The 25,931-nt window shown below is 33.7% G+C and overlaps 2 protein-coding genes across 2 annotated transcripts; one reads left to right on the top strand and one right to left on the bottom strand.

Annotated features, from left to right (window-relative positions):
• Window positions 1–8,714: 8,714 nt before the first annotated feature.
• On the bottom strand, window positions 8,715–13,205 carry LOC149901983 (uncharacterized). Its single transcript, XM_090111087.1, has 3 exons — window positions 13,081–13,205; window positions 12,764–12,786; window positions 8,715–11,929 (listed from the first exon to the last, which is right to left on the bottom strand). The coding sequence occupies exons 1-3, from the start codon at window positions 13,089–13,091 to the stop codon at window positions 8,727–8,729; spliced, it is 3,237 nt and encodes a 1,078-aa protein (XP_089967213.1). The 5' UTR covers window positions 13,092–13,205; the 3' UTR covers window positions 8,715–8,726.
• Window positions 13,206–16,014: 2,809 nt separating this feature from the next.
• On the top strand, window positions 16,015–17,382 carry LOC149901982 (uncharacterized). The gene has a single exon (XM_090111079.1). It carries the CDS (start codon window positions 16,057–16,059, stop codon window positions 17,017–17,019), a length of 963 nt encoding a protein of 320 aa, XP_089967205.1. The 5' UTR covers window positions 16,015–16,056; the 3' UTR covers window positions 17,020–17,382.
• Window positions 17,383–25,931: the final 8,549 nt, after the last annotated feature.

Raw genomic sequence — 25,931 nt, 5'->3', positions numbered from 1 at the left:
TTGTTACAGTTTGTACCTATATAATAAGTATTGTTGTGACAAGTGTTGGATGACCTCAATAAATAAAATAAAATAAAATAAATATACCTACCTATAATACCTATAATATACATAATGTACTAATTACATATAATATACTAATTATATATAATATACTAATTACAAAACTTTCAATACCCATTTTATCATAATATATTATGTAAAAAAAAGCTCATGTTTGAAATAAAACTCTCTAATATTTTCATTCTGCATTGGTCTAAGTTCGATTTCCCGTCTTCCCCGTATTGTTTAGTCCCTACTAACAAATAAAGTTTAATTTAGCAGGACACAGAGTGTCCCATATCCCGCAAGGGGATACGGGACTTTTAAAGTACTCGACCAGCATACGCTTTTCACAAACGCAATTTAACCCCAGAACATTTGAGCCACGAAGAAAAAGTATCCATGGAAATAATTGCACAACTTTTTCGTCGGCAAAAAGTGGAAGAATTAAACTGAATAATTTAGCCGGCGACTGAGGGCAAATGAATTCCAACGGCTTAACTTCAGACTTAACTACGCACTCGGTTTCAGTAGTTAGAGTTTAATGAACGCCGCCCGACTGCTCACCAGCTATTGGTCATTCTTTTAACAGCAACATGATTGAAAAAAATAAATAAACGGATATTAAACGCGATTTATTTAAAAACATTTTTAATTAAATTATTTTATAGTTTCAACACACCTACACTTTACCTATATCCACAAAATTAAAAAATATACCGGCAAACGTTGCAGCTTAACCGAGCTATTACCACATATTTTTGAAAATTCCCAAATTTTGCAGTCACTCGACGATTACATGATCGGACAAACTAGACACTACAAGGCAGCGTTTACAGATCAAAGCAAATCGCATTATACAAGGGTTACAATAGTGACGTCAGAGCAGTCAAGCGAATCGACCAATGTTCTGCGTAAAACCACAATAATACTCAACGACGAACGCTTCGTAACGTCATCACTGAGGATTACCTACCCTTTGAATGTGCGATTGCTGTGTACCCTCAGCGATATCCTGATATTATAAAGATGGTTACGATTTGTCTCAAAAACTACTCTACCGATGTAATATTTTGTTTTACCACAAGAGAAGAAGAAAGCTACTTCTTTACCGAGTTACATAAGCTGTGGGACAGAGTCAACCGATACTTTTTCATTTGAAAACTATGCCATTCGGAGTCCTATTTAAATTCGGCTTAGTTCTGCCAGTTTGAAGGTAGTTGAGCGCGGGGACCGAATCCAGAAATTTAGTAACGAAAAACCTCTGTGTGGCTTGAAGGCATAGCATGCAATAGCTTTACCGCGGCAGTCCCCGAGTGCCACACGTCTTTTTTAATATATTTTTTTTTTATTTGTCCAGGGTCAACCTAAGCGAAGCTGTGCTGGCTTTCTTCAATAAAAGTTTGTAGTAGTCTTTGTGTAATCTTTCACCATAATTCATTAATAAGAAATAATTCATTGGGATGCATACAATACTTGTGCATTTGTAATGATTAGTATATATAATATAATATGTTGTGGTTGAATACGCCTTTCGCTTTGACTGGATTACCTTACATACACACAACTTCTTCATTAAAGTTCCCTGTAGCCGAGAATGACTCACTCATTAGCTGTGAAAAAGGCCGTGTTTTCACGCAAAAGATTAGCGATTTATTACTATAAAATATAATAGCCTGTTTTTTACTTTTTTGGCTTTATGGCACACCTGATATGAAACTTTTAGATAAAAACATTCAATAAAATTATTTCCACATTTTTTACGTCTAACCCAGAATCGACCTACCGCTAGTTATATTTATTAGCTTTGAGTTAAAATTTACTAATCTATATATAGGAATAGCCAGGCATTTGACCGCACCATTACCTGATGGTAAGTAGTGATGCAGTCTATGAAGGGGCATGCCTGCCTAGATAGAGCCTATTCACTCTTGCCTTGAATGAGTTTAAGTTGTATTTATCTGGGAAGACGGAAGCGGGTAGGGCGTTCCAATCCCTTGCAGTTAAGTTGATGAACGATTTCTGATAACGTTTTGTGCGGATAAATGGTACGTCAACTACGAAGGGATGGAAGCCGGCGGCACGTCTAGATGTTCGATGGTGAAACGGTGAAGATGGAATGAGAGCGTGAAGTTCAGCTGAACATTCACCGAAGTGCAAGCGGTAGAAAACTGAAAGACACGCAATCTTACGTCTGTGATCAAGACTAAGAAGTTTACTCTTGGTCAATTTCGAGTCAGCTATCAGCCTAACAGCTCGTCTTTCCATCGAATCCAATGCTCCCAGATGCGTCTTCGCAGACCCAGCCCATAAATGGCTACAGTACTCCACACACGATCGAACTTGTGCTTGGTATAGTCTTAGAAGCTGTTCCGGTGTGAAATACTGCCTGACCTTAGATAAAATGCCGAGCTTTTTTGCGGCCAATCGAGCTTTGGTTTTATTCATATTTAAACTATTGTAACTAACAATAAGTAGATATTATTAAATACGACATATTATGTTATGCCTTTGTTATGCATATCATCTTTCAAGAAAATAATTTCAAATACTATTTTCCCATACTCTGTTCTTTTCACAGTTATAACTTACTAGCTGCTCCGCGTGGTTTCACCTCCGTGGCTCCACTCCTGTTGGTAGTAGCGTAATGATATAGCCTATAGCCTTCCTCGATAAATGAGCTATCTAACACCGAAAGAATTTTTCAAATCGGACCAGTAGTTCCCGAGATTAGCACGTTCAAACAAACAAACAAACAAACTCTTCAGCTTTATAATATTAGTATAGATAAGCATACAAAATCGCGAATCATGTGAATAAAACACCTGACGATACCACTGCGACTCATCTTGAATAGACTGCAAACATCTCGGATGCAGGATTGTATGTCCTGAACCGCTTCTGCCACAACAAAACAGACTCTACGCCGTTGTATTAAATCACTATTTCGAACACCGCGACGAAATAATATCTAAATAACAAGGGAGAATTGTTAGAGTCCATTATTGCTCTTAAGTTGAGGGACATAAGGTATATTTTGGAATGCCATTCGAAGTACTTGAAAAGGACAACAAGGAGTATCACATAAATGTCTTTAAAATTGCAGAGCATAGTGACTTCATATAACCGTATACACGTGCGATATTATGTAGAACATTTTTGTTTTGTTTCGGTAAGGGGAATGTTATTTATTTTAAACTAGCTTTCCGCCCACGGCTTCACCCGCTTTGTCTAAGACCTAATAAATCATATACCTTCCTCTTGAATCACTCTATTTATTAATAAAACCCGCATCAAAATCCGTTGCGCAGTTTTAAAGATTAAATCATACATAAGGATATAGGGACAGAGAAAGCGTCTTTGTTTTATACTATGTAGGTAGTGATGATGAAACATCAAAATGTATATAATACTAGCAGTCCGCCCCGGCTTCTCCCGTGGTATATGTAAACGTTTTACATGTAAAGTGCTAGAAGATATCTATTTATTATTCCGTCAGTCCTCGGATCACAGACACAATAGAAAATCTATTGTGTCTCGGCCCGATCGGGCCGCTTTGGTTAGTGGTACGGAATGTAAAAATTAACAGAATTTTTTTCATAATAATATAGGCTTTGTAAATAAAATGCAGTCCAAACATGAACCCTTATAATATGAAAATCAACAAATAATCCATGAATAGTAGATTTCTATTTGGAATTCATCGCAGACTCAAATACAAACTAACCAGGAAGAGACTTACCAAAGTTTAAATTTTATTCATAGTGCTTCATTCGTAAATATCTTTCTGAGGCCCCAATTTTTCTTCAAATGAATAGTAAAAAGTTACAATCTTAAATGCAATTAAAATTTTGGAAAAGAAATTACATAGGGCTCTACCCAATGATTTTTTAAATTACTTTAAAAATTATTGACTCTACCTCTGTTTATAAAATATTTTATATTGCCATTTAGGTTTGGAATGTGGTGACTGGTGATGTGAACAAATAAATTAAATGATCAATTTATTTCTACACTCTATTATGTATGTACGCACGTACGAGATCCCGACCAAAGAAATCAAATATGTTGCCAAAAATCTTAACCTTCCGCAGGCAAGACTTTTTTTACATACATAAATGGCAACAGGGGTGACGCATCACCCCTTTATTTTTAAACTCAAATAAAACAGCAATTTGTACGAAAACGAAAGTTATTTATTAAGAGATCAATCACTTATACAATTATTAATGACATGAAAAAAGTATTAATTATGACAACCTTAATTTGGTTTTTTTTTTTGGGTTAAATGCAGTTCAAGCAAACATCCTTACGGTGTTCAGTGCAAGCGGGCTGAAGACATTTTGTGCAAAAAGTTTTTACTTTTTTGTCCCTTTTTCTTGGACATAGTGCACATCTTGCTTGTTTTTGCAACTTTACAGGGGGCTCACCTTCAGGAGTTTCCTGGTTTATATTTAGAATGTCACGTAAAGTGACTCCTAATTCTCGCTGAATAGTTACTATATTTCGCCGCGGTGTTCTACTCGAAGATGGTGGAATAGACGACCAAACATGTCCATTCTTACCTCTCAACACTTTAGTGCGTAATTGTGCCAGCGGCACATCCTCGTCATCACTACCTTCATAATTTGAAATAATGTCCTCCTCCTCCGAGTACACCGAAACGTGATCATCATTTTCACTTGCATCCCCATCTTCGGAACGGCGCTCATCATCCGAGCTAGCATAAAAAATATTTTGCAAGTAGTCTTGAATCTGCGTATCCGAAATCGAAACCAATTTTACCTAAAAAAATCCAGAAATTATTACAGTATTACAAAAATAAATAATTACGTAAACAGCAATAGGGGTTATGAGTCACCCCAGCAATGTCATTATACCAAAAATAAAAACTTACCGCGACACGTTGTCGTGTGCGACTGATTGCATCCATGCCAATTAGAGAATAGATAGAGCATTAGAAAGATACAGAAACAATATCAACTAAATATTGACACTTTTATTGAGTAGTGGGGTGACGGGTCACCCCTGTTGTCGTCCTAAGGTTAAGTGCAATCGGAAAGTAAAATCGGAATCAAAGTTCATTAAAATCGGTTAAGTTTCTAAATTTCGGAATATTATTCAGTAATTTTAAACTACGACATTGGGGCCTTCAAGAAAAGAGCTTATTTGTCCATAAAAGGCCGGCAAAGCACCTGTAACACTTCTAGTGTTACAAGTGTATATGGGCGGTGGTGACCACTTAACATCAGGTGGCCCACCTGCTCCTTTGCTTGCTCTGACATTAAAAAAAAAAATTGGTAATTAATTGTAAGTTGTAATTCAAATTATTTATAATGTGGCGAAAATATGTTAAGTTTATATGCCCAGAGTTAATATGAAATGTAAAATTAAAAAAAAGAGTAATATATAGACAAAAGCAAACATGAATGTGAACAGTTATGAGTTCGGGCCCTTAATAGTTTTAATCCGTATCTGTATGAACAAGAGAATACGTGACTTGGAGACACGTTGACTGAACTTCACTCGCACGCCTTAAGTTCTTATATTTTCTTGAATAACATACTTCTAAACTTCCTTTTATGCTTTCAACAATAGTACAAATATACCTCCAACTAGTTGACGGCCGTGAATTCGTTTGAAAAGTGAGATTACTTGCAGTCAACACTAATTAATATTCAGGTAATCAAAATCGGTCTAACCGTTTACAAAAAACAAAAATAAAACGATTACAAAAAACGTACATAAGACTAAAATTTGAATAGTAGATATATTTTTTAAAGTGAAACTTTTATTACATCGTCTCAAACTTTTTGGTCTGTGGACTGTGTAGCGCATGTCGCGTGTATCGCGGCTGCCGAGTAGGTATACCTACTCGGCAGCCCACCGTCACGCGACATGCGCTACACAAAGCAGTGTTCGGAACCGTTCGAACAGTTTCACTTTTACCGTGGTTTCATAAAACCACACAACATTTTTTTTATTTTTGTTACTTCCACAGTTTGTTGGTATGTTGTCACAATAATTATTATACAATGAACAGGTCTACTATACAAGCCTGTTGATTTAATTTGTCCTATCTTAATAAATACAATATAAACATTTTAAGAAAGATCTTCAAGACAAGAGTCAATAGGTACCATCTAGGAAGCGCTCTCCATCTTAGACCTTATCTTCGCTTATCAGCAAGCGAGATCGTGGTCAAGCGCTGCTCTATTCTACATTAGAAAAAAAAAGCATCTCATCATATTTTAACATATTATAAAGGATGACATCAGATGACATAAACAAGTGAAGACCCCTTTCTTGCCCCCCCCCCTCCCTTTTCCGAACTCGGATCGACCGTAATTTATTTCTCCTTTCATTTTTATCACATTCCCCTCTTTTTCTAATGGGTTTCATCCTACTGTGATTTTTTTTGTTTCAAAAATTATCGGCACTGGTCTTAATGATTTAGAATAAGGAATCGAAAGCCAAGTGTCAATTTGATCAAGGACAGGATTTTATAAAGAAAACATCAAACAACACTTCTTAACATATATTTTATCACATCATCATAAAGTTTTAATTTTAATCAATACATTAGAATTTAACGACTTAATTAATGAAGGCTTAAAAAATAATAGACTACAAGCCCGCATAGGACAAAAATATGGGTCAAATGAACCACCAGGGGACATATCTAGAACGATAGCAGAGCAAAAAATAATAAGATTCATCACTATGCCGTCACTTGTAAGCTGTCCAACTGAGTGCAGATGAGAATTGAAAAGTACAGGTAGACTCGGTAAATTTTGGTCATATATTTTTGTACGGCATTCTTAACCATCGATAGATCCATTAAAAATAATAAGAAACCGCTCAGTGCCGTACAAAAATGTTGGTCCACCAAGTCGGAATTTTTATTTAATTTCCGAGAGTTACCGGGGGTAAATTTGGTCATTTGACCATGTACGGCATCTGTGTCATACTATTGCTATACTGCTTTTAATCCATTATTCCGCAACGCCGTACAAAAATCATGGGGACAAGGGGAAAAAATCGAGAGTTGTAATCCCCTCTCTTTCCCCACTCCAGGGGGTCATTTGACACAACACGAAATAAATTTATTTTTAAAGTATTTTATGCATAGATAATATTTTTTCATGTGCCGTACATTTTCGTTGGTTCAAAGGGGAAAAATCTGAAAAAGAAAAAAATCCATATAAAGAAATGTTTGCTTTATATTTTTATAATAAAATATAAATATACATTAATATTAAGAAGCTCGAGGTGGTTAATTATCACCTTGGAAAGTCGGAGTCAGGTGGAATGGACTCCGTTAAATTGATGAACTAATAAAAAAGCTATGAACGAAAAGATGTGAATTATATGCAATCAGTCCATGAATACAGGTAAAGTCACAAGCAAATGCTAGTAATATATACATATTCAAAATGTACAAGTAAAGCGCTTTCAAATGATACCAAAAACTGCATATTTATCTTAACTTTTTTTTTTACTCTGTATGTTTTGTCCGCTAGAGGGCGCAACATTAGATTTTGTGAAACCCCATATAGCCTTTAGCTAGCTGGTCGCTGGTTATCCAGTGAACAATTCAGACGCTTCTAATGAATCGAATTCTGATAAGTAGTTTAGAAGTTACGAGGGAATAGATGAACATACATACATGATCTGTAAACAACCATAACCCTCCTTTTGCTTTGCCGTAGTTGGGTAAAAATATGTTAATGCCGTACTGTATCAAATGGCCATAAAGCACCCTTAAAATTGTAGCTTTCGTCGCTTTCATCAGCCTAAAAGATGTGGTCTGCACAAAAATGTACGGCATCGTTTTTTCCTAATTTATCTATGTTAATACTATTTAAAACAACGGATAAAGTGTAGAAAACTATTATATTTCATTAATCTACGATGTTTAAACTTTAACAAAATTTCTGGTTTTGCATTTCTCTATAAATTTTTTTAGAACGGTTTCTTTTGAACGGCAATACTATACAACAATTGAATTTTACAATATCATGTTAAAAAAAAAGTTCCCGTACAGGGTCAAATGACCTTACAGCTCTTTATATCAAGAATTCGATGAAATTAAGATGATTATTGGTATACATTTAAAAGAACAATTATTTTTTGACGGCATTGCTTTTAATAGTACTTTTGAGTGCTAGATAATGTTTTGGAACCGAAGCCGTACTTAGTCAAATGACCCCCTGGAGTGGGGAAAGAGAGGGGATTGCAACTCTCGATTTTTTCCCCTTGTCCCCATGATTTTTGTACGGCGTTGCGGAATAATGGATTAAAAGCAGTATAGCAATAGTATGACACAGATGCCGTACATGGTCAAATGACCAAATTTACCCCCGGTAACTCTCGGAAATTAAATAAAAATTCCGACTTGGTGGACCACCATTTTTGTACGGCACTGAGCGGTTTCTTATTATTTTTAATGGATCTATCGATGGTTAAGAATGCCGTACAAAAATATATGACCAAAATTTACCGAGTCTACCTGTACTTTTCAATTCTCATCTGCACTCAGTTGGACAGCTTACAAGTGACGGCATAGTGATGAATCTTATTATTTTTTGCTCTGCTATCGTTCTAGATATGTCCCCTGGTGGTTCATTTGACCCATATTTTTGTCCTATGCGGGCTTGTAGTCTATAATCGATATGAAATGTTTACAAATTTGAATTATCCATGGCGTTAGCAATTCGTTGAGTACTTATTGTCCTACGTCTAGCCAACATAACTTTTGATTCGTATATTTTAAACGATATGAAACACAACAGAACCAATAATATTAAGCCAATGCATATATTGGAAAACAAGAAAGAGTCTGCTTTGTTCGCTTGGATATCGGGCTTTTCTGTGGTTTTAATCGAGACTTCTTCTAACTTTTTATTTATCAATGTCATTTTGTCATTAAAGTCAGAAATGATCTTTTCCTTTTCTATTGTAAACGAGCTTTCTATGCCTTGTTTAACTTGCTCTATATATGGTAATATATTTTCGTATGTAGCATTCTCTTTTACTATCGTCACTTGTTTCGACGTCGCCTGGGAATTCATAGCAACCATCAACTTTAACATTCGTTCTAAAAATGTATTTGTTATGTTATTATTTTGAATAATTTCCTCGCCGTTCTTTATATTTTTATACATTAACTTCTCAAATTTTTGACTAAAATCGTTTTCAGTATTTATCACTCTCGATATTTCTTCAGTTGATTTTCTTTCTGATAAGCTGATTAATATCTCCCTTATATCGTTTAAAGCGTCGTTGTTTTCGATGGATTTACTGCTATTTTCCATGCGTTTGATGCCACGCTGACCATGACAGGAGACTCCGTCAATATTTTCATTGGAATGTTCGTCTAATTTTATGGCTGTTATTGAAAGACCATTTATCTTCAATTTAACTAAAATTTCACAAGGAATAGGATTTCCACCAATGCTCAATGATGTAAAATGAATTTTGGATTCAAAATCAATTTTGCTTATTTTATTGAAGTCAATTATCAAAACATTCAATCCTTGTATATCATAGAAGCGTTCGCCTTGTAAATCCGGTATTTCATTGTAAGATAAATCAAGAGTCTCCAAAAAAATTAAACCACGGAAAGTACCATAAGTGAGAGCCGTCAAATGATTATGAGAAATATTCAGAATACGTAAGTGGCTATTGTCTTTGAAAGAACCTGGTTGAATAAATTGTATTTTATTGAAACTTACATCTAATAAGTCCAATTTAGTTAAATTAGTGAGTGCTCCGACTCCTAAAATTTTTATATTATTTTTGCTTAAAATTAATTCATTGAGTGACCAAAATTGATTAATTCCAAGCCTCGTTATATTAGTGACACTAGAATTTTGCATATTTAATATTTTCAAAGGTGAATCGATAGTTTTGTCGAATTGGATATTTTTGTCAATACCAGATAGTAAAAGTTTATTTAAACGATTTAGATTTTCCATCATAGATACGTTAAAATTAAAATGCTTGTTGTATGATACATCTAAATACGAAAGTTCTGTGCAGTTTGTAAATGTTTTGTCATTTAAATATTTTATATCGTTAAATGAAAGGTCGATTAAACTTAACATTTTCATGTTCATAAAAAGATTTGATGACAGATCAGTTATTCGATTGTGGTTTAAATATAAAACGCTAAGATTAGCGAGGGTTGTTGTATTGATATCTAAATATTTCAATGCGTTGTGTGATAAATCAAGTATATTAATATTTCCCGTATGAATAAAAGCATTAAAATTTACCTCATTCACAGCACTGTGTGATATATTTAGTTTCTGAAGATTTAACATGTGGTTAAAAGAACTGTTCTTAATAGTTGTTAAAAACGAGGAAGAAACATCTAGTATTGGTATTGACATCAAACCACAGAACGTATCACTTTCTAAAACATCTGTTAATGCATTATTAGAAACATCAAAATCGACCAATTGAGTTAGATTTTCAAAAGATTTAGGTTCTATCTTAGATATATTATTATAAGAAATATCTAGATATTCTAACGCAACCAAATCATTAAAGTATTTGTTTTTAATAAAACCAATGAAATTATAGCTAACTGATAGAAATTTAAGAGTTTTCAGATTGTTCAATGCAAAATCTAGATTAGCAATTTGATTGTTGGAAAGATGAAGCTTTTTTAAATTTAGCAAATTGTCAAATGATTTTGGCGATACAGAATTTATTTCGTTATGATTTAAAAACAGTTCTTCCAATTTATCGAGCCCAGTAAATGCGTAATCGTCAATGCCATTTATGCTTTGATAGCTCAAGTCTAATTGAAAAATAAACATTAATCCCTTAAACGTACCATTGGTTAGGACGCCTTCTAAGTTATTTCGTTGTATATCAAAGTTTTCTATACTTTTACCGTCAAACATAAACTTAGGAAGAATTCTTATTTCATTATATGATAAGTCGATAGTTTTCAAATCCGTCGCTTCATGAAACATTTCCTTTTCTAATACCTTTAAAACATTATTATTTAAATAAACACTAGTTAAAAGACTCATACCTTGAAATGTCTTCTTCTCAATTGTTATTATTGCATTATAACTTAAATCTAATTCTTTTAATTGAAGTAACTTCTCGAAGTCTTTTAACAAGATGTTTTGTATTCTGTTGTTACTCAAATTCAAGTGAGTGAGTTTTGTGAATCTAAACAGAGATCCATTAATTTCATCAATTTTATTGTAAGCTAAGTTTAAAAAGACCAAATTTTTAATACCTTCAAATGTTAATGGGGTAATGTTCGATATTTCATTAAATGAAACATCTAACATTTGTAAATTTGCAAATCGATCAAATACCGCTTCTTTTATCTCATTCAGTTTATTATAAGAAACATTTAATCTTAGTAAGCTACTGAACGGTGATTCCATAGCACTAATTTCAAATTCTTCTATTGTATTATGTGAAAGATCAATTTCTTTTAAATCGGGGAATGTGTATCTTGAGCTCAATTTAGCAACTGTAATAGAATTGTACGAAACATTTAGTAGACGTAATCTTTTCATGTGTTTTATTAGTGGAAATTTATAATAATTATTACTGCTTAATTCTAGTGTTGTTATATAATCATAATAGTATTTTCCGTATTCAATACTTTTTGGAATTTCTGCTCCATCTGCTTCATTTCTTCGTTTGTAAACTAAATGTATTGGAAGGATATTTCCAATATTCTGATTATATAACTTCATAGGAGTGCAGCGTGGACTAATTTCATAATAATTTACAATATTGAAATATTTATCACAAACTACTTCATTCACACAACTTTCTTCATTAATTTTACTTTCACAGACGTCTGCTGTTGCTACTCGAACAATGAGTAGCATTATGGCGATCGTTCCTGAAATTAATCAATACAATTGTATTGGAATCACTGGGAACTATCCTTCAAACTCGCATATTAATTTATTCAACTAGACTTCGTTTAAAAGCGCTACGGTGTATCACTAACTAGCTGTTGCCCGCAGCTTCGCCTGCGTGGAAAAGATAAATTTTCATGGTACGAAATTTCATTCCCTATTTTATCAATTGATCAAAATCCTTTCTTAACGGATGCCTATGTTCTGACATCGTCCAGTGGTTAAGGCTCTGCGTTGATAGATGACTATGTCAGTCAGTCAGTCAGTCCTTTGATTTATATATATTTAGACATTTTAAACGTTTGTGAGTAATGAGTATACATATTTGTATAATATATTAAGTATATTATTTGGTTGTAATCTGAATAATTAACGAATTGTTTACTTTAACCGCGCTAAAGTAAATTATACTAAATACATAATGATAACTGATAATTAATAAGCATATAACTATGCTATTTATTATAATATTATGAAAAATATATAACAACATAATTATTACAATAATTAACAAATTGCCAACATACTAAGACTTTATTTAAGCCTATAATACTTACAGATTTAATATAATCTATAAATAAACAAACTAATGTTTATTTAAAACTAGCTGCGCTCTGCGGTTTTACCCATGTCGCTCCGCTCCTGTTGGTCTTAGCGTGATGATATAATATAGCCTATAGCCTTTCTCGATGAATGGGCTATCTAACACCGAAAGAATTTTTCAAATCGGACCAGTAGTTCCTGAGATTAGCGCGTTCAAACAAACAAATAAACAAACTCTTCAGCTTTATAATATTAGAATAGATAAAACTCACCAGGAAGAATGTTTATATCGTATCTGTAAATATATAATTCAAAGCTTTTTTCAAAAAGTAAAAAATACAAACAATTAATCTACAAAAATCAACTATAACACAATATAATATTTTGGTAACTGTATGCCAGCAAAGGCCAGCATAATATTTATAAAATTTACTTTTGTTTATAAAAAAAACGACGGATTAAAATAATGGGACTATTAACATGGAGTACTTATATTTGTTTACATACAACTAAGAACTGAATATATATTCATTTAAGAATTCAGGATTGGTTTTAATATAATGCCATTGTAAATTACAATGAAACTCACCTTTGCCTCATTTTAGAAATTCCAAACAAATGATCCAAACACCAATTTATGTCAATTTAATTATTTTCTACTGAAATAATAGTTTTATATTTGTATACAGAAAATAAGAGTGTCACGTGTCAAGCGTTCCATCACAATGTTATAAGTAAGCGTTCAATATTTTAAAAATATAATCGGAGTTATGTGGACTTATAACTAATTATATATATATATTTGTTCTATCCCGTTATCGTTTTTTAACCGACTGCAATAACTTCAACTTAATGTTCAAGTTTAACTTGTATGTAATCTACACTAATATTATAAAGAGGAAAACTTTGTTTGTTTGATTGTAATGAATAGGCTCATAAACTACTGGACCGATTTTAAAAATTCTTTCACCATTCGAAAGCTACATTATCCACGAGTAACATAGGCTAGTCTACACTAATATTATAAAGAGGAAAACTTTGTTTGTTTGATTGTAATGAATAGGCTCATAAACTACTGGACCGATTTTAAAAATTCTTTCACCATTCGAAAGCTACATTATCCACGAGTAACATAGGCTAGGTTTTATCCCGGAAATCCCACGGGAGCGGGAACTATGCGGGTTTTTCTTAGAAAACGCGGGTGAAGCCGCAGGCGGAAAGCTAGTACATATTATATATCTGTATTAAAATTTATTGCAATTCTTGTCAAATAGTTTCTTTCCTCTTAATAAAATTTGTGTAGTCTGTGAATTTGGGAGTACCTACCATTATTAAGAGCTGATTTATTTATTTATAATGAGTCAACACACATGCACGCAAGTTTGGCATCTATCTCTATGAAAATTAATCGCTATTTACCTTAGTCACGGCATAACGCCTGTACAGTGGGACCGCTTTCTAAATAAAAGTTCCTAGAGTGAGTTGCAGAAAAAAAAAATATCGGGAACCACGTAACATTTATTGTACAGACTTTTATCAACGCTGTCAGGACGCGCAGATAACATGTTTTAAAATACACTAATACTATTGTAATTATTATCATCTATGACATTTGCAGCGGTTATGGCTTTGCCAGATAGAACGCGTACATATAGCGCGCGTCTGAGCGTTAATTGGACGCCGCGCTATGACGCCGAATTGTGCTGTACTACGCGGTAACATTCCGTCAAACAGAGCGAAGACCTGTGGCGAAGACGCTATGACGCGCGCTTTGTATTTTTCTGTCTGACAAAACCTATATCACAAAGTAGGTATAATACCAAAAATTTCATAAGTTAATGTTTTTTAAGCCGGTTTTTAGACCACGCTTCGTTGTATAGTGTTTTGCGTAGTGGGTCTCTGGTCAATCTGTGTAACATGAGTAGAGTGTGACATTATAGCACGACGCTAAAGCGTTAGTACACCGCGCTATATTCGCGTTCTGTCTGCACGTTTTCTAAGCGCTCTGCAAAGCGCCGCTAGCCTGACGCCGTGCTATGACTATATAATGCGATATTGGCTTTGACAGATAGAACACGTTCTTAGCGCGCGTCATAGCACTATCGCTCTGTTTGGCAGTACATAATATTCACATGGAACTTATAGTCTGCGCCATTCCACAACCGCACTGCACGAAGCAAACCACTTGGATACGTAGCGCTCGTGGAACTACGCTGTTGTGGAACAAGCTACGCCTCGGTGTTTTATGATATGGGCACCTTCAAGAAGAAAGCATATAAATATCTGAAAGGCCAACAAAACGTTCGTAGAGTCCCCGGGATTGCGAAAGCTCATGGATGGCGACGAGCTTCCAGAAAGTCACTTGCTCTTTAGTTGGTGAATATATAAAAAAAAGACGTGTGACACTCGGGGACTGCCGCGGTAAAGCTATTGCATAGCATGCCTTCAAGCCACACCTCCGAGCCCGTCGGAGTGGGGAGCGTGAGGTTTTTTCGTTACGGAATTTCTCGAAACGGTCCCCGCGCTCAAGGCCCGCGATAGAAGCTATGAAATAGCTTAAAAAAACATTGTCGCGTAGTACAACTCAACTAAGTACATACTAACATGTTATTTTTAGCACTTTGACGCGCACTAAGTACTCGTTCTATTTGACTGAGCCATTAATCTACACATGTAACATATAATTATCTTACATGTAAGAATCTCTAGTCACGTTCTATCCATGCTTTTATTTCAATTTACTAGATTTCCGCCCGCGGCTTCGCTCGTGTGGACCACCAGATTGTATACTTCTTAGATTTTCAAAGACGAGTAGTAGACAATGTATAACGTTTGCCTGGTTTGCTTGTAATACTAACCTTACCCACTAACCTTTTTTAATGTATAAGCTGTCAAACGAGCTTGCGCGTCACCAGAGAGAAAGCGATGATTGGCGCCGCCAGTGAACATCCACAGACTCTAGAGTATTATGGGTGCGTTGCCGGCGTTTGAGGGCGGAGTACGCTCCCTTCTTGAAGTAATCCAAGTCATAATCTTTCGGAAATGCTGTTTTAACCTTGTTTATTTACTGCTGTTAAGGCCTTAATAGGGGCTAGCGACCTTGCTAGGTGATTTACAAGGCGGGATCGGGGGACCGGCGCGAATCTACCGTAGTAAAAGTACGTATAAAAATTATTAAAAAAATATTTGGATATGGAATCTAAATTTAAAACAACCATACCCTGTGTTTCAATTTCCTTAACACACTGTAAAAACACTACGATAATTGACGTTATATTGACTTAGCGTTTTGGTTTAAAGTCCAAAAATCGACCTCAGTTCATGATTTATTTCCAAAAAACCTGATTGTAAAATAAACAAATTAAAACAACCACGTCCTTTATCATATTCGAAACTTTAATATACCTACATTTTTTTTAGATATGTACATTAAGAATCTAAGAATAAAAACGGTTATAAGTAGAGTTAATTTTCGGTATTAAAATTCAGTCGTTGACAGACGGTCGTGCATAATACACGTCCTTATACAACTATAAATAACTTTTACTATCTACCCGCTAACGCAATGTCTAAGTGTGATATTTGTAAAAAAACGGTTACCAAATCAATACCTGGTTGCGAGTGTAACAAGTGTGAAAGAATTGTTCATCTTAACACCCGATGCAGTGGTCTAACTAATAAGCAGATTGCCGCGCTTAAGGCTGCTCCTAGTTTAGAATGGACCTGCTTGGAATGTCAGCGCGAGTCACCCAGACGTAACTCATCTATTATCATTCCCGAAGACGACGATGAAGACGACACCCATGTACAGATAAACGCGAAAAAGTTGCTGAATAACATAACGAGGGAAGTCGAAAAAGCAATTAAAAGTGAAATGCGCGAACTAAATGAAGCATTACAATTTAATAGCGCTAAATTAGATGAAGTCGTAGAAATCATCGATACATTCAAACAAACTATTAAAACACTAGAACGGAAGAACATCGAACTAACCAACCGAAATAATAATCTAGAAACTCGTGTCGGTGCATTAGAGCAACGCCTACAAGAAATTGAACAAGTAAAGCTCTCAAAATACGTGGAAATCGCAAACATTCCGCATGAAGCTACAGAGGTTGTCAACAAGCTAGTAGAAAAGGTGGCACTTAAACTTAACCAGCCGGTCGAAAGTATCAGGAGTTCACGCCGACTACAAAGCAAAAACCAACCAGCTAATATAATGGTGGAATTAAGAAACGAAAAAGCACAAGAAGATTGGCTAACGGCTGCCAGATCCTACAATACTAAGGTATCAGATGTCTGCCCATCCCATCTAAATAACAACAACACCGTTTTTATTAGAGAAGCCATGACAAAAATGAATAAAAGTTTGCTATGGGAAACTAAGCAAGAACTAAAAATCAATCTAAATTTCAAGTATGTATGGTTTAAGAAAGGATTCGTTAAAGCTCGTAAAGACGATAGTTCAAAAATTTATATTATTAGAAGCTCGGCGGACATACACGCTATAGCAAAAAGTAAATCCTAAAATTTGTTTTGTATTTATAGTTAACGCTTGCAACAGATCAAAAAATTATATATAGTATGGATGGTTTGTCAGATAATATCTATGAAGTCTTCGATTGTATAAATATAAACGATTTTTTAAACAACATCCCCAATATGCCTATAAATCTATTGTGTATCCACATTAATATAAGATCCGTTATTAAAAACTTTGTTACATTACAACAGTGTATATCATCCGCACAAAAGCGCATTGATGTTGTTATACTTACTGAGGTTAACATTGCGGATAATATTAGTAGCTTATATCATTTAAAGGGCTATCAAATGTATACGTCTCTAAGAAAATGTAAAAGGGGTGGGGGTATTATTGTATATGTAAGTAATAAACACACATGTAACGTATACAATGTAAACACAAATTATTTCGAAAACATATTATTCACAATAACCACTCACACAAACTATAATACAAATATTTGTGCAATATATCGTCCCCCTAACACTAATAAACACTTATTTATCGATGAACTTAACAGACTAATAATGAATAAGTGCCCTATAAAAACTGATCTTTATATACTGGGTGATATTAACATAGATCTGCAGTCAGACACTCCTATAAAACATAAATATAATAATGCAATGCATGGTCTAGGCCTTTTGTGTGGGATCACAGCTTACACTAGAATCGAAACATATAATAATAAAATAAGCAAGTCATGCATAGATCACATCTACACTCGATCACACGCAAAAGATCTATTCACAGCAGCGATCGGTACGACACTAGCGGATCACCGGGCCGTAATGCTCGCTTGCGTCGGGGCTTGTACACAGGATGATACAAATTATAAAACTATGATAGATAATAAAAAATTAAATACATTACTAGAGCAAATAGATTGGACATGTACGGACAATATGACATGTCCAATTAATATATATAACTATATACACGATCAATTTAAAAACTGCTATGAAAAATGTGAATTTACCATTAAAATTAAGACTAATAATAAAGAACGAAATAACAACGAGTGGATTAATAGGAAGGTTATACAAGCTTGTGAAATTAGAGACAAACTTTTTATACAGTGGACTAAAAACACAAATAATTTTATTATTAAACAAAAATATAATAAATATAGAAATTATGTAAATTCATTAATTAATAAAACAAAAAATAAATACACAAAATATAATATCATATCAAACAAGAACAATTCAAAAAAGCTGTGGGAGATACTTAACAAACTCACTGGTAGAATAAAATCTTCTATCGATTCAATACTGCGTAATGCATTTATTAAGAAAGGGACAACAAGTAACGATATTGCAAGTAATTTTGCCTCAACTTTTCACAACAGTGTCAAACAAATAATCCCGAAATGTGTGGAACCATTGCTTGATAAAAAATGCTATGAACACTCGGCAAATGTAAGCATGCGATTTAAGCGAGCCGACGCCAATTCAGTGGCCAAAATAATTAGAGCATTAAATAGCAACAAAGCTCCTGGGTTGGATAGAATAAGAGCAATTGACGTTAAATTACTTTGTGAGAAAATAAAAAATACCTTGGCAAATTTAATAAACACCAGCATCATAAGTGGTAAATATCCGACAGAACTTAAAAAAGGCATTGTTCGTCCAATTCATAAAAATGGTAACAGAAACGATTATGACAAATATAGACCAATAACCATATTACCTACTATAGACAAAATAATAGAAAAGTATATTAGTAGCCAAATTTACAGTTTTTATGAACGCAACGACATATTAACAAAAAATCAATACGGATTTCAACCGCATAAAAATACAACACAGCTGCTTTCCACCTTTACAGACAGTCTTTATAAACACCTTGACAGTAAAAAGCATGTCCTAATCGTATTTATTGACTATAGTAAGGCGTTTGACACCTTAAGGCACAGCACACTGATAAAAAATTTAAATGATAGCGGTATTAGAGGAAGTCTCTTGACATGGTGTGAGAATTATCTCCAAGATAGATCATATCAAGTTCGAGTCCTCAATGCTGACAGCTACCCAGTACACGTTACGGAAGGCACGGCACAGGGCTCGGTCCTCGGACCGCTGCACTATCTAACATATGTAAACAGCCTCTCCAATGCATTAAAACAGTGCGAGATCTATCAGTTTGCTGATGATACGTGCCTAGTTTCAACTGGTAATAGTGTAGATGAGGCTCTAACAAAACTTCAAAGTGATTTTGATACTCTCATTAGGTGGTCCCACGACGCAGGATTAGTACTCAATGCTTGCAAAACCAAAATTAATGTACGTTAGTTCAAGTCATAACCGCAGCGCAATTTCACCAAAATTAATAGCTCATAATCATAGTTGCCTACATTCCAAAAAATGTGACGCTATACATGCGTGCTCATGTGACGCTATAGGTCTCGTTAGCAATCACACATATCTTGGCTTAATCATTGACGATCGATTAAATTGGAAAGCTCACATAAACCACGTTTGTGATAAGCTTAGAGCCATATTAGCTAAATTCTCTCTAATCAAATACAAAGTGCCATACAAAACGCTACTGTTACTTTATAAAGCTCTGGTGGAGTCTATAATACTATACGGACTATCAAGTTATGGGAGAACATACAAAACACATCTCGATAGCATTTTTTCACTACAGCTACGTATCCTAAAAGTAATTGTGCCAAGTAATCTTAAAACAACTTACAATGACGACTACAGAAAATTATTCTCTTCTTTAAAAATATTACCTATTCACGAACAAGTTGAACTAGTGTCATTAAAACAATACTTTTTTACAGATAATTTCATCAAAATAAAACACTCGTATTATTCAGCTCGTAGGGCGGACCTCTCAGTTCTTCAGTTACCAAGCTATAATAACCTTTATGGAAAAAGAACATTAAACTACGTAATCCCTAACTTAATAAATAGACTACCTAAAACACTTAAAGATACACTAACAGATAAAAATATTAAAATAAAACTAAAAAACTACTATGAACAATTAATTATTGATAAATATTCATAAGTACGACCATGACTAAAATTATGTATATGTATACTTATCTTAGACTAACGCCATAATTTGTATTTGAATATGTGTATATATACATAAAATACACACATCCATTATCTACTGACATATAATTGTGTATGTAAAAAATGTAAATCAATTTATCAATTAATTAATTCTGTAAGCGAAAATCAACACCCTGTGGGTGCAGAGTGCAGACCGCAGTTGCGATAAGATGTAGATTAATATTTTTTGTTTCTACCCACGTTTGTTATTTCTTATGATAATTAAATAAAAGATGTATTGTACTTAGATGTTGCGGGATATTTTTGTTAGTTTTGTGAATGAATGTCTGTAATAACTAATATGTATTTTTGTTTATCAATATTATATTATCGAATCTTTATTTTCTATGTCAACGGCGCTGGCGCGCGGTAAATCTCTAAAGAGATTATGTTTGTGCCAGTTTAATTTAATTTATAATGAATTGTATTATTGTAGTAAAATAAAAAAAAAAAAAAAAAAAAAGGGAATTCTACCCGATTCAGGCCTTAAACAGCTAAATTAAGCATTATCCTACGATGACTGCTAATATTATTTAAAAGGCATTGTTTTCACCACTTTCCAGAACGTCTTTTAATTTAAATGATAAATTAGTTTCTTAAATAGGCAAGGCCTGAATAATGACGTCACCCCAAGTAATTTACGCGATGAGTTGCGTTATCAGATCACAAGTCACGATGTCAAGCAGTATTATTTCTAATGTGGAAAAATGACAACGCTATATAGATCGTCTAGCGCCATCACTTTCCCTACTGGTAATACTACTGCTATATCATGGTAGCCCCAAACAATGTCTCAATTATTTATGGAAAAGACTTAACTCATATATTGCTTTCACGGTTAACCAATAAGTATTTAAGAAGTGCCTTTAAAAGATTTAAATAGATGTACTTTAGAATAGAATAGTCTAGAACAGACAGGCATGTTTGTAAAACTTATGAAAATAATTCGTAATCATTTCATAGTATAAAACAAAGTCACTCTCTGTCCTATGTCCAAAGTGCAAGGTAATACATGGGACTCTTTGGGCAAGGTAATACATGGGACTTAATATGTTTATAAATGCACATACAAATTGATATGTTTGCTACCCGTCCGACTCGGGCCCTTGCGGCCTCCTCCACTCAAGCGACAGCCCAAGCCGAGGTTCGAGATCCCCGTCAAGGAGGCGCCCTTGCGCATGTCGCTACTAAGGTGAACCATGAGTTACTGTGCGTAGTACATAGTAACTCAATGGGGTGAACCTTCAGTTCACCTACGCGTCCGCGTTAAAATGTAGAAGCCCTTCTGGCTAACATTGAGAGACACAAAAAAAATATGTTTGCTAAGTCAAATTTTCAATAGACTTCAATTGATGTAGAAAAAAATAGTTAATATTTGTGAATTTTATCCTCATATCCTTTTACAGAGTAATAATAGACGACACTCCATTAAATGGCTTACCAGTTACTATAATTAATTAAGCAAATTTAATTGAATTTTATGTACCCCTTTAATTACGAGACAACTGTGATCCGTGAATTTATTACCCAAATTAAATAATACGCAGAACAGGGTGGAACAAACCCATTGTATTGAAATTTACTGAGGGAAGGTCACGGTATTTAACTATATTGTATATATGCATGAAACCAAAGGCTACTTAGTGTGATATTGTGTTAAATTTCCGAGTAAAAGTGTTTATTTAAAAGTGTGTATTTAGTATAGAGTAGATTTCGAGGAAGGTTTTTTACTTTGTTAAGTTTTATAGAAAGCGAAGTCGGGCGGAGAGCTTGTACAAAATATGTTTTATTGGTCATTCGCTCTTTATATTACCCGGCCATTCATTTGGAAAACTATTATCCGGAGTGCACTGCATTCGAGGAACGATATTTATAGTTAATTAATTTATCTGCGATGGACTTTTATGATTCGGCAGGATAAATTACGTAAGGTTCGGCAAAAAATTAAAAGAGCCATTTTTCATTAATAGTCGATTTTACGCTGCAATTCGTATTATAGCTTCAAAGTATGTGTTGCTTTGGTATTTTTAATACGTTTTATTTAAAAAATGTCTGTGCGTTTTTTGTCGAAATATCTTGCAACATAAAATTTATATTTCCAGAATTAATGCCAATAAGGGCCGATTTTTCAATACATCATTAAAACTTATCCGCCCAATAAAGTATTACACGATAATATTAAATTGTCACGTAAACTGTCAAATACAGGCAAATACATTTTTGAAGTGGTAGTATAAATACGTTATTCGACGAATAAGTATTAACGACGAATAAGTATTAGTAGATTGAAAAATCAGCCCTTAATAACATGTAATTATGTATATAAATGACAGTATACTGTATAACGTACGTGGTCATTCTTGTACCTATATCTAGGAATGTTAACAAAATCTATACTATATTTTAGCACATTCTATGATTCGTGTAATTAACTAATCCCTTGAAGAATAATTATATTAAAAATTACGAAACATATAAATTACATAGTTTATCAATTACATTATTTGTTTCTAAAGAGAGTTTTAAAACTACGCACAACTCAAACCAAGCACAGTTATGAAATTTTCTCAACTTTTCAAATTCGCACTCGATTTTATACACGCGAATTACTTTTTTTGGCAAATAGGCCTTTGAATTTTTAAAATCTTCTTTCTTGAATTGTCAAAGTTCAAACGAAGTTTCGCCTTGTTATATAAATTTGGTTTTACAAGTAAAATTGTATTCAATCAAAGAATGCTTTCAAATTTAAAGTTGTTATTAGTTTGTTTGTGTTATAGATAACATAAATAGAGAATGGGGTATAATTTTATAATTTGTCTCCAAATTTTACAATGGATAACTAACCTTTTATTTAATACAAATTTAATACATACAGATAAGATTTGTTACAGTTTCATCGATAAATAAATGTTCATATATACGCACTAAACTTCAAACAACTTTCAACACAACATGGAACATCAAACCGTGTGATAAATCTAAATATCTGTAATAATAAAAGTTTGTCTATCGCAAAAGGAGCAATATCAGTCTATGTTGGTGCAATTTCTTTGAAAGAAATCCGAAACTTTACCGTACGTTGTGTATTGTGGATCTTACATAATGGCTGTTATTATTTTCTTGTGAAATATTGTCGAATGAAATGGAGTGAACCATTGATGTCTCAATATAAAGTATATTTAAATGCTTTATATTAGGTTAGATTAGAAACTACTATAGCTTGGAATTAAATTAAATTTATTTATTACAAATTTAAATTAAGTGTGCAAATGTATCTATGTATCATGTAATCTATGTATGCCATTATCACCCTTATAACATTATAATAATTTATTTAATGTATATAAAATTCTCGTGTCACTCTTACTCCTCCGTAACGGCTGTACCGATTCTTATGAAATTTTGTGTGCCCAATGTAGATCTGAGAATCGGCCAACAATATGTATTTTTCATCCCTTTATGTGATAAGAGTAAGGCAGAACAACGTTCGCCGGGACAGCTAGCAACTATTAGATATATGTATTTATAACTACATTGTTTCAAATAAATATAATTTGAATTTTAAAGATTAACGTCATGACGTATGAGTTGCCAATGACGTTAAGGTTAGTTAATTATTAATTAGTCTCACAGGAGAATATTCCACTTTTAAGTCTTCGAGTAGCCTTCAATATAAATTATTAAACCCCTTAACCGATCACAAGTCTATCGGGAGTGACATATTAGTAACTAATTAAAAAGTAATTCGCTGTTAGGACCGAAGTACGGACTCCTTTGAAATGAAACCTTTAATTAAGGGCCGGTGTATTTGAGTCTGTACGAAACAGACATATGTCGGGGTACCCTTTTCATTGTTGGTGACGCGTGGGATTTACCCTACTGTGGTATTGTGTTCGAGTTCGAGTCGAGATCGTGTCGAGTTCGAGGTTTGTATCTTACTATCATATTATGAAGAAGGGGAGGCTTTTTAACGGACTTGAAAAAAGGAAGAAGTAAGCTTAAAATAGTTTAAACTTTAGACGGAAACAGAGATTGTTTTTCGATTTAATAATATTTCGCAATATTATTATATACCTATTTGCTTTACTAAAAATTAAAAAATAATAATTTATCTATAGAAGATAAGATATATTATAGAATAATCATTAATCAAAATTCAGAAGCTAAATTTATGTAAATCGGTCAATTCAAACTTTGAGGGAAGAATAGTAGTGGTCGAAGTAAGTGTGAAGTCACTAGGAGCACTATGTCTGAATGCTATTGAGACGTACCTCATGTTATTTAGTATAAATGAATATTAAAAGATCTATTTAGTCGATATATTTAAATCTCTGGTTAAAAATTTTAAAGTACATAATATATTATGTAGGCTTCACAGGATTACGACAGGCCATACAAATATCCAGGAATTTATTTATACATTCCACTAAATGTAACTACTATCTATTACTCGAAACCCACTTAAACTCAAACCTGGAACACAATCGAGATTTTAATGAGTTCTAGAACAAATAGTAGGGGTGGTAAGCATCATGTAGGTACTAACTGAATATTGTTTGCCAGCACAGAGATAGTAACAGGCTATGTCTGGGGAAATTTCACATTCTGTTTGCGAGCAGATATATAACTCTAAGCGACTAGGTGTACACGCGACTTCGCCTGTGAAATTTTTTCTTTTTTAATTCACACAAATACGGAAAAAATGTACTTATACTTGAAAATACATTAAACTTACTATACTTACTGCATTATTTTACAGGGAAGAATGAATTCGGAACCCAAAAACAAGCGGTTACGAATATATAAAAAAGTGAAGTCCCGTGTCCCCTAGTGGGGTAAGGGGCAGATGCATTATTCATACATCTGTTTCACTGTTTCACTGATCGATTTTCTTTAGGGACAAGTAGGTGATCAGCCTTCTGTGTCCTGCCAGACCGAGACATTTTTTTTCTTCGTCTCCACCGGGAATCGAACCCAGGACCCCTCGGTTCTACGCTCACGCGTCAACCACTGTACCAAGGAGGCGGTCACGAATATATAGGACCTAGTTTAATTATTGAAAAAAAAAGCTTTTTTATATCGATCATGAAAAAGGTTGTTATCCGAACAATGAAGAAAAATTTTGGAATAAATGTAACGGAAAATTATTTCGCATGTATATTGTATACCGAACTCAATTATAGAAGTCACAGACGTAGAAAGCTAGATAAGTTCTTACAGCTAGATATACAGGTTTACTCGTTTTATTTTTAAAAACTTATTATTGCCATTTTAGTCATTAGGTTAAGTACTTTCGATATCAATTTTTTTTTATCTTCAATAGTTACGGACACCCGGTATAAAACATTATTATTACCTGTATTTAATAAATAATTGACTTCTTTGCTGTGGTATATAGAAAGAAAACTTGTTGAAATGAACGGTATCATCAAAGTTTTGTAATAATGAATAAAAATAAAAATTATGGGCCCAATTTTGATATTTGTTCCTTGGTCACTGAATATACCTTCATAACCCATAAGTAAATCCAAATTCAAATTCAAATTCAAATTCAAATTTCATTTATTTACAAGAATGTAGTTACAAAAAAGGTGTTATTACAATGTTAACGCGCTAATACATTCTACCCACTTTCTGGGTGTGCAAATATTTAAATGGAAATAAGTTAAATTACACTACACCAACACTACACAAATTCTTCGCGTCACTAATCACTATTGTTAAACGTCACTAATTCTTCCTTGTCACAGATTCCGCAATGTAATAAGTTCTTGAATATCATAAAATTGTTTCTCCATTAACCATTTCGTCAGTTTCTTCTTAAATATATTTACTGGGAGA

Source organism: Colias eurytheme, chromosome 16, assembly GCF_061535395.1.
Source record: "Colias eurytheme isolate Ceu_HAF_F1 chromosome 16, ilColEury1 Martin Lab GWU primary, whole genome shotgun sequence".
NCBI lineage: Eukaryota > Metazoa > Arthropoda > Insecta > Lepidoptera > Pieridae > Colias > Colias eurytheme.
This window is presented reverse-complemented; position numbering and strand designations above follow the sequence as displayed.

Bases quoted from the DNA above. Each gene is read 5' to 3' on its own strand.
- LOC149901983 (XM_090111087.1), bottom strand. The intron at 11,930-12,763 runs GTGAGTTTTATC...GATTAATTTCAG, and splicing joins CGATATAAACATTCTTCCTG to GAACGATCGCCATAATGCTA.
- LOC149901982 (XM_090111079.1), top strand. From the start codon at position 16,057: ATGTCTAAGTGTGATATTTGTAAAAAAACGGTTACCAAATCAATACCT.